The 16,667-nt window shown below is 51.7% G+C and overlaps 1 protein-coding gene across 4 annotated transcripts; it reads right to left on the bottom strand.

The window, feature by feature from the left end:
- Positions 1-509: 509 nt before the first annotated feature.
- Positions 510-6,695, bottom strand: FXYD3 (FXYD domain containing ion transport regulator 3). 4 transcript variants are annotated; one of them, XM_061387975.1, is made up of 8 exons: positions 6,597-6,695; positions 3,510-3,572; positions 2,108-2,140; positions 1,977-2,000; positions 1,340-1,414; positions 1,216-1,252; positions 858-895; positions 510-713 (listed from the first exon to the last, which is right to left on the bottom strand). In XM_061387975.1, the coding sequence occupies exons 2-8, from the start codon at positions 3,547-3,549 to the stop codon at positions 694-696; spliced, it is 267 nt and encodes an 88-aa protein (XP_061243959.1). In that variant the 5' UTR covers positions 3,550-3,572; positions 6,597-6,695; the 3' UTR covers positions 510-693. The 4 variants fall into 4 exon arrangements, with proteins under 4 accessions (XP_061243959.1, XP_061243957.1, XP_061243961.1 ...); XM_061387973.1 differs by having other exon boundaries at positions 3,510-3,702; positions 6,597-6,690; XM_061387977.1 differs by lacking the exon at positions 6,597-6,695 and adding an exon at positions 4,684-4,878.
- Positions 6,696-16,667: the final 9,972 nt, after the last annotated feature.

Raw genomic sequence — 16,667 nt, 5'->3', positions numbered from 1 at the left:
TGCATGCAGGCTAAGTTGCTTCAGTTGTGTCCCACTCTGTGTAACCCTATGGACAGCAGCCCACCAGGCTCCTCTGTCCATGGGATTCTCTAGGCGAGAGTACTGGAATGGGGTGCCATTTCCTTCTCTAGGAGGGTCATAGGGCCTCACTATTATAATCAAGCTATCTGGGTACTCCTGGGTACTAGGATCATTCCACATCCTAGCTTTCCTGGGATGGTCCCAGGGTCCACTTGGTTCAGTATTTCATCTGGCTGGAGCTCCTTTCACTCTCAAAAATATACCCCAAGTAGAGCATTTTAAATTGCACGTGTGGTTCCCATGGCCACAGAGGCAGAGGTCGGGCCCCATGCCATCCACCAGGTCATGCAGAAGCAGGCCTGTGGTCTCATCCCAGTGAAGAGATTCAGCTGCCAGCTTCTGTGCCAGCCCCCATGCACATCAACCTTCTCCTGCCCTTCCCACCACAAACCCCAATGCAAATATAGGGAGGCTCAAGGCTGCTTGGGTATGAGACAAAAATCATTTTAGAGTAAAAATTGAACAGAGACCCCTCCAGGGAGAGGTGAGATGGAGCCCTGGCCAGGCGGTCTGAGGAGGGAGTGGAGAATTCCATCCTGGAGTTCAGGCTCCCTTGCAGAGCCAGGACTTGGGGAAAGAGTAGTCCTTGGAGCTCTTTCTGCTGATCCATTCTCAACAGTTTTGGGCGGAGCCTGGGAGAGGTGACAGGGTCAGCTTGTGAGAGTGGATCAAGTTATTTCCCCCCAGGGTGCCTCCATACACACACACACACACACACACCCCATCTCCCCCCACCCTACCGTGTTCCTCTCAGCCCTACTCTGTCCCTGTCTTACCTGGGGTGATGAGAGGTGGGGCATCTCCTAAACGGTGGCTAGGGAAAGAAAAGTGGTGAGATCTCTGATCCCTCCTGTTTCTCCTCTCCTTCATGGCTAGAGGAGTCTCAGCTTGCCCTGACATAGCTCCTTAGCTATTTTTTCACAGGGTTATACCATCCCGGGGACCAAAAGCATTTCAGGATTTGAGGCCCTCTGAAGATTCATAGCTCTGAAGAATGAACCTGGAAAAATCTTAGGAGCAGGAATTTTCCAGGGCAGGGCCCAGAGGCCTGGCTTTTTCCTATGAGATTTAGCTCTTTGCTCTGGAAAAGCATCTCCAGCATGAGGCAGGCACGCTCCTGGGAACCCATCTTACCTGGGCTTCTGTCGGAACTTGCATTTGCATTTCCCACCTGTTAGGGGGAGAGGAGGATGTCAGGGAAGGACACCCCCAGCCCTGCCCTGCCCTGCCAGCCACCCCCCCCAGCCCCTGCACTCACTCATGAGGACAATGATGCCCATGGCACACAGAATCCCTGCGAAGATGAGCCCGCCGACCCGGAGGCTGTACCAGTCTAGGAGAAACCCAGAGGGTCTGCATGGGCATGGCATGCCAGCCCATGCCCTCCCCATCCGAGCCCCCAGCTACTTGACAATGTCTCTTGGGCACCTCTGATGTGGGTTATAGCAGTGGAGAGAACAGACGGCTCCCCCATCCCCCTGTGCTAACTTTCCAGTTCGCACACAGCAAGCAACAGAGATTTAATGTGGTATTAGGTAGAGAGAAGGTCTGAAGACAAATAAGCAGGTCCAGGAGACAGAAAGTCAGAGGAGAGCTCTTTGAGGGAGAGTGGCCAGGGAAGACTCCTCTGAAAGGGCACATTTGAATAGAGACCTGAGAAGCAGAGGGAGGGCTATGTGGAAGAAAATGTGGGCAGTCCCAAGGACCAGACTGGCACATCTTATTCCCTTAATCCATTGTTTTTACTGTTCAACTGGGGCACTGAACAGTATACCATTAGTCTCACCCCCGAGGTCACCCCCATCAGACCCTCACCCAACCTGTGTGGGACCCTTGGCACAAAATAGGTATGAGGGGTGGGTGGGGGATGCAAAGGGAGGGGCAGAGGCTCTCACCGTAGTAGAAAGGACTGTTTTTATCTGCAAGGAAAAAAAATAAAGAACATGAATCCAGGACAAGAGCTGGGATGCAGGGCTCATCAGGGAGACTTTAGAGGTGGACTGGTGGAGGAGTCAGTCTGGCTCACCTTCTGGGTCATTGGCATCCAAGGCAGGCAGGCCTGGTGGGGAGAAGCAGGGAAGGAGAGAGATGGAAGTGCTGGCCTCGGCAAAGCTGGGAGCAAGGCCATGGAACCCTTGGCCTCAGCAAAGGGTCCCCTGATGGACAGTTCCCCTCCTCTTGAGGGCACAGGGTTTCAACCCCAAACTAGTTATTTCTGCACATTCCACCTTGAAAGTGAGGGTTTCCTCCACTCAGCCCCACCCCGAAGTAGGTTTCCATTTGGGTGGCTTTTGATCACCTAGTCAGCCTTTGGCCTGATGTTGCAGACATCTGACTGACCCACACCCCCTGTAGAAACGAGCGAGAGTCTTATGGGGATGGCAGATGGCTTCCACTCCCAGGTGTTCTCAGCCATCATCTCCTGGGTCTGCCACATCCACATCCCAACCCCCATTTCCCTGAAAGTGATTTACTAATTATGAACTTAATCTATTGTTCAGTTGCTACCTCATGTCCGACTCTTTGCAGTCCCATGGACTGCAGCACGCCAGACTTCCCTGTCCTTCACCATCTCCCTGAATTTGCTCAAACTCATGTCCATCGAGTCAGTGATGCCATCCCACCATCTCATCCTCTGTCACCCTCTTCTCCTCTTGCCCTCAATCTTTTCCAGCCTCAGGATTTTTCTTTGCATCAGGTGGCCGAGAGTACTGGAGCTTAATAAACTCAGTACACCTTAAACTTAATAAAATTAATACACTTTATTTAAAAAAGAACTTACATCACTATCCTGAATGGAATACCAGTCTTGCTTGATATAATGGATAAAAACAAAGACAATGAAAGCAAAAGACTAGGACTGAATTCTGGCTAGAAGCAGTCGACTGTTTAGCTTTGGGCCTAAGCTCTATTCACCCTTTGTTAAAGGGATATTCATATTTTTTAAATTATATTTAAAGCATAGACACATGGTGCTTATTCTGTCCCAGACACTACCCTTAGTGCTCTGCAAATTGTAACTCGTTTAATCCTCATAGTGACTCTCTGAGTAGGTGCTGCTATTGTCCAGATGGGGAAACTGAGGCCCAGGGGGGTTTTGGTAATTGCCACATAACCACGAAGCTCTTCCCACTCGTAATAAAGTGTTTAAGAGTGTTAAAGATACGGTAGCCCAGGGCCGAGCCTTCTCCAAGATGTCATCAAGGAGACATCAAGACGATGATGAGCTGTGTGAGCCTTGGCTGTAAGAGGTCCTCCTTTATGTGTCCCTTGAAATCACCAGTGTGACACTCCCTACCCTCTAGGAGATACTGTCCTGAAGCTCCCCACCCCATGGGGGAGGCAGATAGCATGAGAGTAACATGCACACATGGTCACCACCCAGCTGAGGGGATGTGGGGAGAGGCAGTCCAGGAGTGGACACTCACCTGCCAGGAGGACGAGCAGGCTCAGGGCCACCTCTTGCATGTCGGTCGCTGGCCTGGTGGGGTCTGGGGGGAGTGACCAGCTTCAGCAGGGCCCCCCGGAGGCCTCCGGTTCCCAATCTCCTGCTACTCTGCTCCCCACCCAGGGTACACAGCTCACCCCAGGGCAGAAAGCCTGGCCTTGAAACTCACTGGGCTGAGAGATAAGGAGTGGGAAAGTGCAGTGGGGGCTGGGTGAGAACTCAGACCGGAAGAGGGTGGAGCAATAATAACTCACTGGATGTGGACTGGAGGCTTTAAGCGAATCACCCTGGAAACCAAATGAGGAAGGTGCTGCCCACTGTTATCCCCATCTTACAGATGGGGACACTGAGGTTCCAGAGGTGAAAGTGGGTATTCGAGGTCACCTTGCCAGAAGGCAGGATTTAAACCAGACCTGGCTGACTCTCTCAGGGCCTTGGGGTGTTGTGGGAAATAGAGCGTTGGGAGCCAGGTGGCAGGAGGCCTGGTCCCCAGGAGTGTCTCCCATAGACAGTTCGGAGCCTGCCCGCCCTGCCCAGACTTTGCCGGGCCAGGGCTGGAGCCTGGGCTGGGGCCTGGGCTGCTCAGGGCAGGATGTGGGGTGGAGAGAACTCAGGGAGGGGCGGGGCGCAGGCCTGGAAAAGAATTGCCTGGCTGCAGCCCCAGCCTTATCTTCTGTCCCACATTGCCAGCACCCCACCATCCTGCTTCTGCCCCACCCCCACCCATCCCACCCTGGTCCTCGGGTCCTGTCTCTACCCCAGTCCCAGCCTCAACCCCTGTCCCTGCCTCTGCTCCCACCAAGCTCTTGGGGCAGCAAACACTTCCTCTTTCCCCAGGTAGGTCTGCCCAGCACGAAGAACACTCCACTGTTCCCTTCCTCGTCACCTTCAGTCCCCCGTGCGTCCCCCTGTCCCCTCCCCTACCCCTGCCCCACTGCCAAAGCACAGCATAGATTGTCCCAATCTTGATAGCAAGAGCTAACACTTAGATCCACCCGCTGCTGGGCTCCGCCAAATGACCTTGCTGGCTTTTTACTCATGGAACCTCCCAAGAACCCTGGAGACCCTATTTCACAGATGGCAAAGCATACCCCCCACCTCCCCTGAGCCTGGCAGGAAGCCCATTGCATCCCCGGCTCTGCTCCTGTGCACACCTGGAGACAGCGCCCTGTTTATCTCTCTCTCTGCGTGTTTGGTCGTGTCCGACTCTCTGCTACTCCATGGACTGTAGCTCGCCAGGCTCCTAAGTCCATGGAATTTTCCAGGCAACCATACTGGAGTGAGTTGCCATTTCCTTCTCCAGGTTATCTTCGCAACCCAAGGATTGAAACTGTATCTCTTGCTTGGCAGGCAGATTCTTTACCGATAAGCCACCTGGGAAGCCCCCTCACCCACTACTTCCTCTAGCCTCCATAGAACCCCTACCCTGAGTTTCTTTTTCTGTTTCCAGAATGTTCTACAGATGCCTTTATCTCTCTGTGCCCACCCCAGATCCTGGGAACCTGCTCAGCGCCCTTGTGTCTGTGCCCAGTCTCTCAGTCGTCTCTGACTCTGCAACCTCATGACCGTAGCCCACCAGGCTCCTCTGTCCATGGGATTTCCCAGGCAAGAACACCGGAGAGAGCTGCCATTTCCTCCTCCAGGGGATCTCCCCTGCCCAGGGATTGAATCCATGTGACCTGCTTTGGCAGGCGGGTTCTTTACCACTGAGCCACCTGGGAAGCCCTCTTAGCTTCCTCGTTCATCCTGTATACCAGACCCACAATGTCAGTCTATAAACCCATTTCTTGCAAGGAAAGGGCCTGTTGCTTTGGGAAACATTATTAAGGGGTTTAGGACCCACCCCTCACCCACCCCCCCCTGCCAAATAGGGGGCAGGGGCAGAGCTGGAGTGGGTGTGTGGGCAGGACGGCTTAGGGGGTCCCAGCTCAGGTCTGTGGAAGGACACTTGTCTAAAGTGAACACACTAGGCTTTGTCCCCCCATGGTAACACTAATGCTGGTGATAAGAGCTGGTCTGATTGAGTGTTTACCCCACGCTGGGCACACTTTTCAGCTCTTTGCACTTATTCATGCATATAATCTTCGCAGCTTGATGAAATTGGCACTATGATTAGCCCACGTTGCTGTCACAACCTAGAACCCCTGTGAATTGAATTTAATGCTCTATACTGTCTTGCAGGACTCAGAGTCTCGGGGCTTAAGCTTCTTTCCATGGGAGCCTCCAAACCCTCCTAGCTGGTGGGGGTCTCCATAGGCCCCATCTCCAGGGATCTCCCAGCATGCCCAGCACAGGGAGCAACAATGGGTGGTCTCAGCCACACCCTAGCCCCTGCATGTTGCCACCTGACTGTCCCACACTGCTGGCCGCTGGGAGCTGGCATTTGGGCATGTGCCCTCCCTTGCCCTGTTTAGGCTGTTGTGGAAAGAGGTCTCTCCGGCTGTTCCAGAACTGACTGCGGTCGGGGTGAAGACTTGGAGAGGAAGGCAGCCTGCAGTGGAGGCTGAACTCACCCCTCTCTGCTCTCTCCCAACCCGAGATCCCAATGGTGGTGGGAGGACCGTTTCCGCCATCCACCCCCTACTGTCTGTCTCTCTATTTCACCATGATGGTGGCCAGGCCCTTCAGGCATGAGCAAAATGACTCCCTCATGTCCCTGAAATCTCCTTCCCCCCTCTGTTTTAGAGCTTCCCCAGGAAGCCTCTAGCCCCTTTGCCTAGAGGACTTCAGGACCCGCATATTCCCAACATGAGGACACCCTGAGTCCATCGTCATCCACCCATCTCCTCTGATCCCCCAATCCAGTCTGGGGTCTATGCAGACACCCCGATCTACCCAGACCCACCAGTCTTCCGGACACCCTGTCCCATCTATGGGCCTTACCCTCACCCCAGCTGGCTCACTCAGCCCCCTGTACAGAGATTGATGGGGAGGAAAGGTGTTCTCTAACCTGTTCCCCCAGAGAAGGACCTTGATGTGGGAAGGTCCTAGGCATCTTTAACAGAAAGCAGTAGAGAGAGGGGCAGAGCCAAGAAGGAGTTGGAGGGAGAGGGCCCCAGCCCCTCACCTGCGTGCTTCCCAGGCTGTGAGGAGGATCGGTTCCGGGAGAGTGGGCCGCTTAGCCTGAGTCCTGCCTTTATCCACAGCCACCACGCCCTAAGCAAACCTGGGCAGGTAGAGAACTAGTTTGACTCCCTAAAGCTCAGGGGTTCTCTCACCTCATGCTGCTCTTAAAGAGACAGTTCCCACTCATCCCCCACCACCACTTCCAGTGGCAGGGAGCTCCCCTGGGGTCTCCAAGATTATAGCAACCTTAGGCAGGGCAGAAGGAGAACAGGATGAGGGCTGGAACTCGGCCTCTCACATGCAGGGAGGGTGCGTTCTCCAATCTCCTGCCCCTCAGGAAAGGACAGGGAAGGGGGAGATATTCCAGTCTTTAATAGCAGAGCTGCTGCCTGGCGGGGTGATGGGAGAAGGCCATGCTTTGGTTGTAATAATGTAATCTTTCTTACTTAGACTGGGCGTTGTGGGAGATCTGAGGTCCTCCTCCAGGCTACTTGCTGCTGTTGACACAGTAGGAGGGTCAGCAAAATGGGCCAATAGGCCCAAGGTCATGAGGTGGGGGTGGGGTGCCCAAGGGGTAAGGGTGGGGGTGGGGTGGGGGTAAGGTCATGAGGTGGGGGTGGGGTGCCCAAGGGGTAAGGGTGGGGGTGGGGTGGGGCTTGTTGGGCCTTAGACCATGACCTCTCCCCATCCTGCCCATCACAGCCTAGGGAGCTGGACACTAGGTTCCCAGCTCAAGGCAGACCTTCCCAGCCGGGGCTCTTCCCTAGGGTGCTGGGAGCCACATGTCTCTGCAGTGGGCATTGGGGTGGGGGCTGCCTGTTACCCTGGATAAGACCATTGCACTGTGCTGGCCTCCCTTCCCCGCCCTCCCCCCACCACCCCACCCTCCTCATGGCATTCCTTCCGGCTGGGGTCTGTGCAGGCCCCCACTTGGTTCCCGTTGGGGTGCCCCCTCCCCCCAATTCCTCCTTTTTAGACAGAGGGACTTTTGTCTGGGGGCTGGATGGAGAACAAGGCGCCTTTGAGTGGCTGGCGGAGGATTGGGGTCACGGGGAGGGGCAGGGCCAGGAAAGGGGTGGCTCTGCACTGGCCACCAGCTGGACTCCAGGCGACCCCCAACACCATTGCGGGGGTGGGAAGAAGGCCGCCGGAGCCAGGCCAGAGAAAGGATGCCATGGCGAGTGTTGGAGGGCAGGACAGGGACAGGAGGTTTCGAGGTCAAGGCTCTGCTGGAGGCTGTCTGCTGGGGGCAGGGAGAAAGGACCACTTCTCAGCAGGGAAGGACGAGATTGGGGCAAGGAATACCTGCCCAGATATATATGTTCTTATGTGGGTCCCTCGGGCAAATTCTTAATCCCAGGCCCTAGACTAAGACAGGGTCTCCCCCCAATTCCCATCAAGGAGAGGCCAGTCTCAACAGAGTGGGGCTCAGTCAGGATGTGGCTCAGTCAAAGCAGGAGGTTCAGAGGGAGTTAGAAACAGAGAAAGGGAGGCCTGATTTGGGGAGGATCCCAGCCCAGCTAAGGGGGTCTTTGTGTCTGGGCAGACAGCATCTCTTTCCCAGACATTTCAAGATAGCCATGTCCCTTTTAAGACCCCTTTGGTGGTCTTGGGAATGAAGTGGTGTCTCCCTCTGCCGGTAAGTCAGGGAACTGCATGCATCCAAACTTGAATGGGGACCCGTGCAGGGTGGCTAGGAAGGATGCGCCATCCTTCACCTGTGCCAGAGTCTGCATGCTCAGTTGCCAAAAGGGCCAGACAAGAATCATGAACAAGTAAAGCAAGACAAGTGTGAGACTACAAGTCACGATGGCAACTTGGCGAACAGAACTGAAGTATCTCCTAGACATCTTGTTATGGGGGAAAAACAGCAAGGTGTTGAGGAGTATGCTACCATTTGTAAGGGGGAGAAAGAATGTATATCCATGTACTTATGAATGAATGAAGTATCTTTGGAGATTGGCACCCATGATTGCTTCTAAAAAGGAGGACCCAGAAGCTGGGGGATGCCTGGGAAGGGAGACTCGCTTATCCTCATACACCCTCTTGTACCTTCTGAATTTTATATCCTGCAAATGTACTACTTTGAGGAAAAAAAAGTTTAGTTAAAAGAATTTCAGGATAACCTGTATATAATTCTAGCCAATTGCTTCTATGCTTTCAAAAGATGTCAGCAACCTGGATCTTTATGCAGCACGCTCTATATTAAAAGTTAGCTCCCATTAAAAAAAATATGCAGGTTAGACAAAATATATTTAAGGGCTGGTTGCAGCCTGAGGAGACCACCAGTTAGAGTCTTCTGCCAGCTTTGTTCCCTGAAGCTTTAATCACGTGATCTTGCATTTGGATAGACAGATGTTTATAAGGCTATACCCAAAGTAGGCTGGACTAGAATGTGCCCCATCCAAGTGGGTGTTGGGCTGGGGCTGGGGCTTAGGGTGGGGAGAGGCAGGACTTGAGACCCTTGTGTGGTTGGAACAAATGTGAACACTGAGAACCTGGGGAAAGTCTGCAGGGAGTGGAGTGCATGTAAGTGCTTGCATCCTTTGGGGTTTGAATTTTTTGGGGATTAGTCTTCCAGGTTGATTTGACTTCAGTCATATTTACAGTGTGTCTGCTTATTTATATATGTGTATGCATTAAGCATGTACGATTATATACAAATACGTTTATGTGTGTGTGTGTGTGCTGTTTGCGACCCTATGGGCTGTAGCCCAGCAGGCTTCCCTGTCTATGGGATTTCCCAGACAAGAATTCTTGAGTGGGTTGCCATTCCCTTCTCCAGTGCATCTTCCCAACTCAGGGATTGAGCCTGAGTCTACTGCATTGGCAGGCGGACTTTTTCACCGCGGAGTCACGGGGGAAGCCTGGGATCAGAGATACCCATGAACAGATGAATGTCACCTCCTGGGGCTTATGTGGAGCTGCTCCCTGTGACATGAGAATTCAGCACCTGTGGGAGAAAAGTGGGAACTGTCAGGTCCTGTCCTGCCACTTTGGGGGTGTGGCTGTGGGCATGTTGCTGTCTACCTGGCCTCCAGGAGTCACGTGAGGTGCCAGACAGGGTGACTCATGGGCTTCCTGGTGGCTCAGTGGTAAAGAATCTGCCTGAGATGCAGGAGACATAAGAGAGATGGATTCGATCCCTGGGTCGGGAAGATCTCCTGGAGAAGAGCATGGCAACCCACTCCAGTATTCTTACCTGGAGAATCCCCATGGACAGAGGAGCCTGGCGGGCTACATTCCACGGGGTTGCAAAGAATCAGATATGACTGAACAACTGAGCACACACACACACATATTGTTACCTGGAGGTTTGTGCTCTTGTGTGTGTGTGTGTGTGTGTGTGAGACAGAGAGTTTCTCTGAGTTTCTCGGATGTCATCTCACACCAAAAGAAGCCGGAAACACTGATTTTTAGGATGAAACCTCTTGATTTTTAAATGTTGGTAACTGACTTTTAATTTCCCTAACACTTTGTGGAGTAAGTAAAATGTGTCCAAGGTTGGATCAGGCCCTACGGTCACTAGAGTGAGTCCCCATCTTAGGGACTAGGCAAGCTGGGGAAGGGTCAGGGACCACCACCTGCCACCCCGTCTCCCTCCCCAAGCATGTTTCTGCCTCAGGGCCTTTGCAACAACTGCTCCCTCTGCCTGGGATTCTTCTCCTGCCTGTCACCAGGTAAGAGCTCATTCTGATACCTTCTTCAAATCCTGGCTGAAGACGTGGACTTCCCTGACCCTCTCGCCACCTTTCTTTAAGATTTTTTTTTAATGTGGACTATTTTTAAAGTCTTTGTTGAATTTGTTACAATATTGCTTCTGTTTTACCTTTTCTGTTTTTTGGCCTCCAGGCATGTGGGATCTTAGCTTCCTGACTAGGGATTGAACTTGCACCCCCTGCATTGGAAGATGAAGTTCCAACCACTGGAACACCAGGAAAGTCTCCACCTTTGCCCTTTCTATTCCCTTCATTATTTATTTATTCATTTATTTATTTTTGGCTGTGTTGGGTCTTCATTGCTTTGTGCAGGCTTTGTATAGTCGTGGCAAACGAGGACTACTCTTCGTTGTGGTGTGTGAGCTTTTCATTGTAGTGGCTTCTCTAGTTGTAGAGCACAATCTCCAGGCCCTTGGGCTTCAGTAGTTCAGCTCATGGGCTCTAGAGCACAGGCTCAGTAGTTGGGACTCACAGGCTTAGTTGTTGCATGGCATGCGGAATCTTCCTGGGACCAGGGATCAAACCCATGTCCCCTGTACTGGCAAGCAGACTCTATCCACTGTGCTACCAGGGAAGTCTTTCTATTCCCTCTTGACTTATCTATCTTCAAAGCATATTCTAGAAAACTTCTCTTTGCTTTTTTGATTATCTGCCTCCCCTGCTGGCACATCAGCTCCTGCCCCCAAATTTTCATCTGAATTATACATAGAGCATATAGTGGTGCTCATGAAGTATTTCTTAAATAATAAGAGAAAGGAACTCTTATGACTCCCCTCACCATCACAGAGGTATTTCTGGTGTGAGGCGGGGGTGGTGAGGGCAGAACTGCTTAATGGAGGCAGGTAAGCAGATGGACCACATTTGCTGATGGGCCTGGATCAGTTTCCTCATCTCTGGGGGTGAGGGTGTGGGCTGATGGCTAGAGGTCCTGAGTGTGAGTAGGAGTTATCGTGTGAGAGGGGGACTAGGTGTTCAAGGGGGGCACGCCACAGCCTCCTCCCAGCCTGTCTCAGTCGCTGAAACAAGGATCTCAAATTGGTGACCCCTGGGCCAACCCAACTATTGCAGTGTTTGCTTTAGTTCCAAAAGTATTGCAACTATTTATAGCTGCCAACATTTAAACAGGATATTTCAACGTAAAGCTATGTGTTAGGCTTCTCATGGAAGATCTGGCTTAACTGAACCACATCCCTCCTTTGCACTCTGTTGTTGGAGGGACAGGTCTGTCTTCTCGGGGTGACCCTGGCCCCATCTTCCCCTGATAGGAGGTTCCATGGGAGGAAGAGAGGCAGTGGGTGACCCACAGTTGCTCCAGCCCCAGGCCTGCTCCTATCACCTTCCATCTGAGACCCGCCCTCTGCCTACGTGACCACTATTATAGCACTGACCCTGGACACACACGTCCAGGTGGTGGATCCCTGGGGAATGTAATGGGAGCGGTCATGCCGGAAAGATCCCCAGGGCTGTTTGCCTGCTGTCAGGGGAAAAGGCATGATTAAGAAAAAGCCTGGTCTTATTTTGTAACTTCCTCCTGAAAAGCCTTTGACAGGCAACTAATATCGGAAGAAATCGAGCCTTGTGAAATGCCTGCACGTGGAAGGGGCCAGAGAGGACTTCTGAGATGCAGAAATCATAAACATAGGCAGAGACAGGGAGAGCTAAGGGAAATGAGGCAAACTACTAACAATTAGTGAATCTCTCTGAAGGGTTTTTGGGTTCATTGTACTGGTTTATGTTAAAAATAATTCAAAAGAAAAGTTGGGGGAAGTCAGCAAAAAAACTTTTTAAAATAAACATTTACACAAAATAATAAAACACAAGCTCAAAAACAACAGCAAAAGAATGGAGGAAAAAATAAATTCAGAATTGGGTCACCTAAGTGTCAAACAGAATTTAATTGAACTTTGGATGCCATGTATTTATGTATATTTGTTCGTTGTTTGTTTGGTTGCTAAGTCGTGTCCGACTCTTTTGCGACCCCATGGACTGTAGCCTGCCGGGCTCCTCTGTCCATGGGATTTCTCAGGCAAAAATGCTGAATTGGGTTGCCATTTCCTTCTCCAGGGGATCTTCCCAACCCAGGGATTGCTTCTCCTGCATTCATAGGTGGGTTCTTTATCACTGAGCCACCAGGGAAGTCCATTTATATATATATAATAAAAATACGTACATTATATATATATATACACACACACATTTTTCCCCTTTTAGATAAAAGCCTGTGTTCATTTTTTGCCCTCCCCTAATAGCTGCCTTTTCCTTCTTTCGGATCATTTCCCTGACTCGTGGGTACCCTGCTCTGCCTCTCCCTAGCTGTGGGTGCCTCACCCTGCAGTGGCTGCCCAGCCCAGCCTGGTGGGACCCCTGAGGCTCTGAGGCAGATTCTAGGGCTGGTAGGCTCCTGCTTGGCTGCAGATGCAGAGAAATGAGTCTGCACTTCTAAGAGCTTGGCCGGTGCCCACGGCCCTGGGGAGGCATTGACCAGGCAGCCCGCTGGCAATCAGGGGCCCTGACATCTTAGCCTTCCCATCCCCCTTCCCCCTGCACCTTGGCATTCAAGAAGGCAGTGCGGAGAGCCAAGGGCACGCCCTGTACATCCCTGAGTCATCACCTACTATTGCTAACCGCCTCTCTATTGTCAGCTAACAACGCTGCGGTGTGTGTGGTTGCAGGACTCACCACCTGCTGGGCAAGCCTTGTTCTACTGGTGGAGAAAACTGGTGCAGAGGGGTTCAGTCACCTCCCGAGTCATTTAAGGGTCAAAGTTGGGATTCCAAGGCAGGTTGGCTCCACACCCTGTGCGTGTGGGGCAGGGGAATGGTGACAAAAGGGCCACGGGCCCCACGTAACTTTGAGGGTCCCAAGAACAGACAGCAGGTTAGAAGAGGGAATTAGACAGCAGACAATATTGCCAGAACAAAACCCCACTCCCCACCCTGGCCCCGCCTCCATCCTCTCCCTCCTGGACCATCACACAGCCTCCTCCCTGGTCTCCCTGCTCCCTCCCAACCCCTACAGCCTGCTCCCCACACTCAGAGAAGGGCACCTGTGAACCCCTGAGTCAGATCAGGGACCCCTGGCTCAGAGCCCTCCTCTGGCTGCATATCTGTCCTGGCAAAAGCCAGATCCTCACCAGGACCCACAACTTATAAGTCACTCCCCTACCTGGCTGCCCATCACCTCTCCTCCCCCTCAACCCCTTACTTACTCACTCACTCACTCCTCAGCTCCAGTCCCACTGGCTGCCTATTGCAGGAAGGGGGGCTGCTTCCAGGGCCCGAGAGTGGACTTTTGTCTAATGCTTGGAAATGAATTGTCTGAGGAGACATACGTGTTCATAAAGCAAGTGACTTTATTGGGAAGGGACGCCCGGCGGGGAGAGCAGGAGGGTAAGGGAACCCAGGAGAACTGCTCTGCTACCTGACTCGCAGTCTCAGGTTTTAAGGTGATAGGATGAGTTTCCCAGTTGCCTCTGGCCAATCAGTCTGACTCAGGATCCTTCCTGGTGGTGCACACATTGCTCAGCCAAGAGGATGCCAACGAGAAGGATTCTGGGAGATGGAAGGACACATGGGGTCTTCTTTTGACCTTTCCTAAACTCTTCCAGCTGGTCATGGCTTATTAGTTCCAAGTTCCTTACCAGGACCTCCTGTTTTAAAATAACTCATGCTGAGTAGTTACTATGGTGCCCAGCCAGGGTGGGCGGTTTCAGTCTAACTCCTGCTAACAGCTCTGCTGCTCCTGCAACCCACTAGGCACCTTTCCAGCCCCAGGACCTTTGCACTTGCCGTTCTCACTACCAAACTCACTCTTCTCACGGATATCACATGGGTCGCTCCCCTCATCTCCTTCCTTCAGAGCTTTGCTCAAATGTCACCACCTTCATGAAGCTTTCTGTGGCTACTTGATTTAAAAACACTTACTTTTCCCATCTGGAAACCACTGCACCCCACCCTATTCTCTCTCTCTCTTTTTTTTTACTGTAGCACTAGCATATGTCACCTCCTGCCATACTGAATAATTACACACTTATTGGTTATATTTATTCTCCCTCCCACTTCTGTAATGTTAGCTCTGGGAAGAAGGGACCTTCTTAGGCTGTTCCATTCCCTGCAAGTCCCCAGCATGGAACACAAGGTCTGGTACATAATAGGTGCTCAATAAATATGTGCTGAGTGAATGAAAGAAAGTTATTTTTTTTAGGCTTGATACTTTATTTATGTATCTATTTGGCTGTATGGGGTTTTAGTTGCAGCAAGCAGAATCTTCACTGTGGCATAAGAACTCTGTAGTTGTGGGCTCAGTAGTTACCCCATATGGGTTTAGTTGCCCCGAGGCTTGTGGGATCTTAGTTCCCCAACCAAGGATTGAACCCATGTCCCCTGCATTGCAAGGCGAATCCTTAACCACTGCACCACCAGGGAAGTCCTGAAGATTAATTGAGGCTGATTTTTTTTCCCCTTTTCTTTTGTTGTTGTTGTTTTGGCCACGTGGCTTTGTGGGATCTTAGTTGCCCAACCAGGGATCAAACCCAGGCCCTCAGCCATGAAATCACTGAGTCCTAACCACTGGACCACCTGAAAATCATTCTTGAGAGCTACTACATCCTAGGCCCCATAACAGATGAATCAGGTACCTCCTTTTCCTGAAGCAGGTCACATTTAGGGGGCACACAAGCCCACAAGTGGAGAGGGAAAGAACTCAGAGCAGAGGTTCAAAGCCTAGGTTCAAATCATAGCTCCACCTCTTTCTCCTTGTGTGACCTTGGGTAAGAAATTCTTCCTCCCTGGGCCTCAGTTTCCCCATCTATACAATGGGGTTAAAAATAGAACTCACCCTGTAGGCTGCCCTTTGGATTCAATGGGGTTGTTGTGTGGGATGCTGACAGCATGACTAATTCTGAAAGCGGGTTCCTTTCCTGGAAGTGGGGGGGGGGGCGGCTAGTGGGAGGGGCACAGCTGTGTGTTTTCCAACAGGCAACAATGGAACTCTTGTAGGCAGGGGCCCTCAGGCATGGAAAACACATCCACCCCTGTGGGTTTCAGACAAAAGTCTCAGGTCTCAAATGGGAGGTTTTCCAGGGCATTTACATTTTTTGAAGATTGTTGTATCAAGAAATACTGGTTTGGAAATATGAGCCCACTGGAGTGGGCTTCCATAGCACCCTCCTCTCTGCAATGAGCAGCTGTGAGGGTTGGAGGGACTTCTCCTACCTACAGCTCCTGAGGCTAGGACCAGATAGGCTTAAGACAATCCTTGGGCCACAATGATTGGCTCAGTGGGATCCAATTAGACTGAAGCACTGGAATTTTGTTTCATAGTTGAGGGTAGGAAAGACTTAGGTTTTGCTATGGACAGTGGAGGAAGCACATTTGAGACCTGGAAGTTGCAGTCATTTTGCCACCACCACAAAAGCCAGCCTGAAGACAAAGCTAACACTATGGAGGACCATAAGCCAAGAGAAATGCTGATAAACAGAGTCTGCACCCTGATCAAGCCATGCCTGCTCTCCCTCTGGAATTTTATACAATCTAAAATCTTGACCTGTTTGGGTTAGTTTTAATAATATTTCCTGTTAATTGTAAATAAAACCAACAAAACTGTTATACAGAAAAATTTTGTGGACCCAGAATCACTGCACTTTCACTAGCATATGTCACACGATTTTTACTTAGTTTGAACCAAAGTATTTCTTTTAGCTTAATCAGTTCGAGTGTCTCTGGGGGCCAACGAGTGCTTACCTCAACCAGGCCAATGCCCTCTCTCTGTGAACAAATCTGCATCCCATTCACTTAGATAGACATCTTTGAAATGGACCTGTTCTCCTTCCCAACTTCCACTTTGAAAAAAGGCAATGAGCTGAAGGAGCCACAGGACTTGGCAAAGACAGAAACACAAATTCCTGGGAACTCGGCAGTCCTCCCATTGAAGGTGGTGATGTTCAAGTGCTTGAAGGCCTGGCATGTGCATGGGGAGAGCAGGTGGCACCCCAAGATGCCCAGACACTCAGGAGGAGGGGGAGCAGTGCAAGTGGAAAGCTTACAGCGGCAGACTGCTCACAGTGCTCCCCAGCCGGGTGGTACCTGCCCCCTCCCCGCCATGGAGCAGCTGCACTGCACTGCATGAGGGCGCGGGGGCATGCCATCAGTGCTGCTGAGCACAAAGCCTGTGTCACAGCTGTCAGGCAGGGCGGGCTCAGCACAGGAACTGGGCCATGAGGAGCCACAGAGCTCAAGTGGCTGCGGGGAGGACAGGCCAGTTCTGGAGGAAGACAGATGGGGGTTAATAACTAGCCCAGCATTATTATTCTGGAATACATCCAACCAGAAGAGGACCAAGGGAGCAGAGAGAGA

Source organism: Bos javanicus, chromosome 18 (assembly GCF_032452875.1).
Source record: "Bos javanicus breed banteng chromosome 18, ARS-OSU_banteng_1.0, whole genome shotgun sequence".
Classification (NCBI taxonomy): Eukaryota; Metazoa; Chordata; class Mammalia; order Artiodactyla; family Bovidae; genus Bos; species Bos javanicus.
Note: the sequence above shows the minus strand (reverse complement) of the source record. Positions and strands in the feature narration are given on the sequence as shown.

Excerpts from the sequence above, each read along its gene's own strand:
- FXYD3 (XM_061387975.1), bottom strand. The coding sequence starts at position 3,549 with ATGCAAGAGGTGGCCCTGAGCCTGCTCGTCCTCCTGGCAG. Across the intron at positions 2,001-2,107 it reads GGATGCCAATGACCCAGAAG|ATAAAAACAGTCCTTTCTAC; the intron begins GTGAGCCAGACT and ends TTTTCCTTGCAG. Across the intron at positions 896-1,215 it reads AAGTTCCGACAGAAGCCCAG|CCACCGTTTAGGAGATGCCC; the intron begins GTAAGATGGGTT and ends TTCTTTCCCTAG.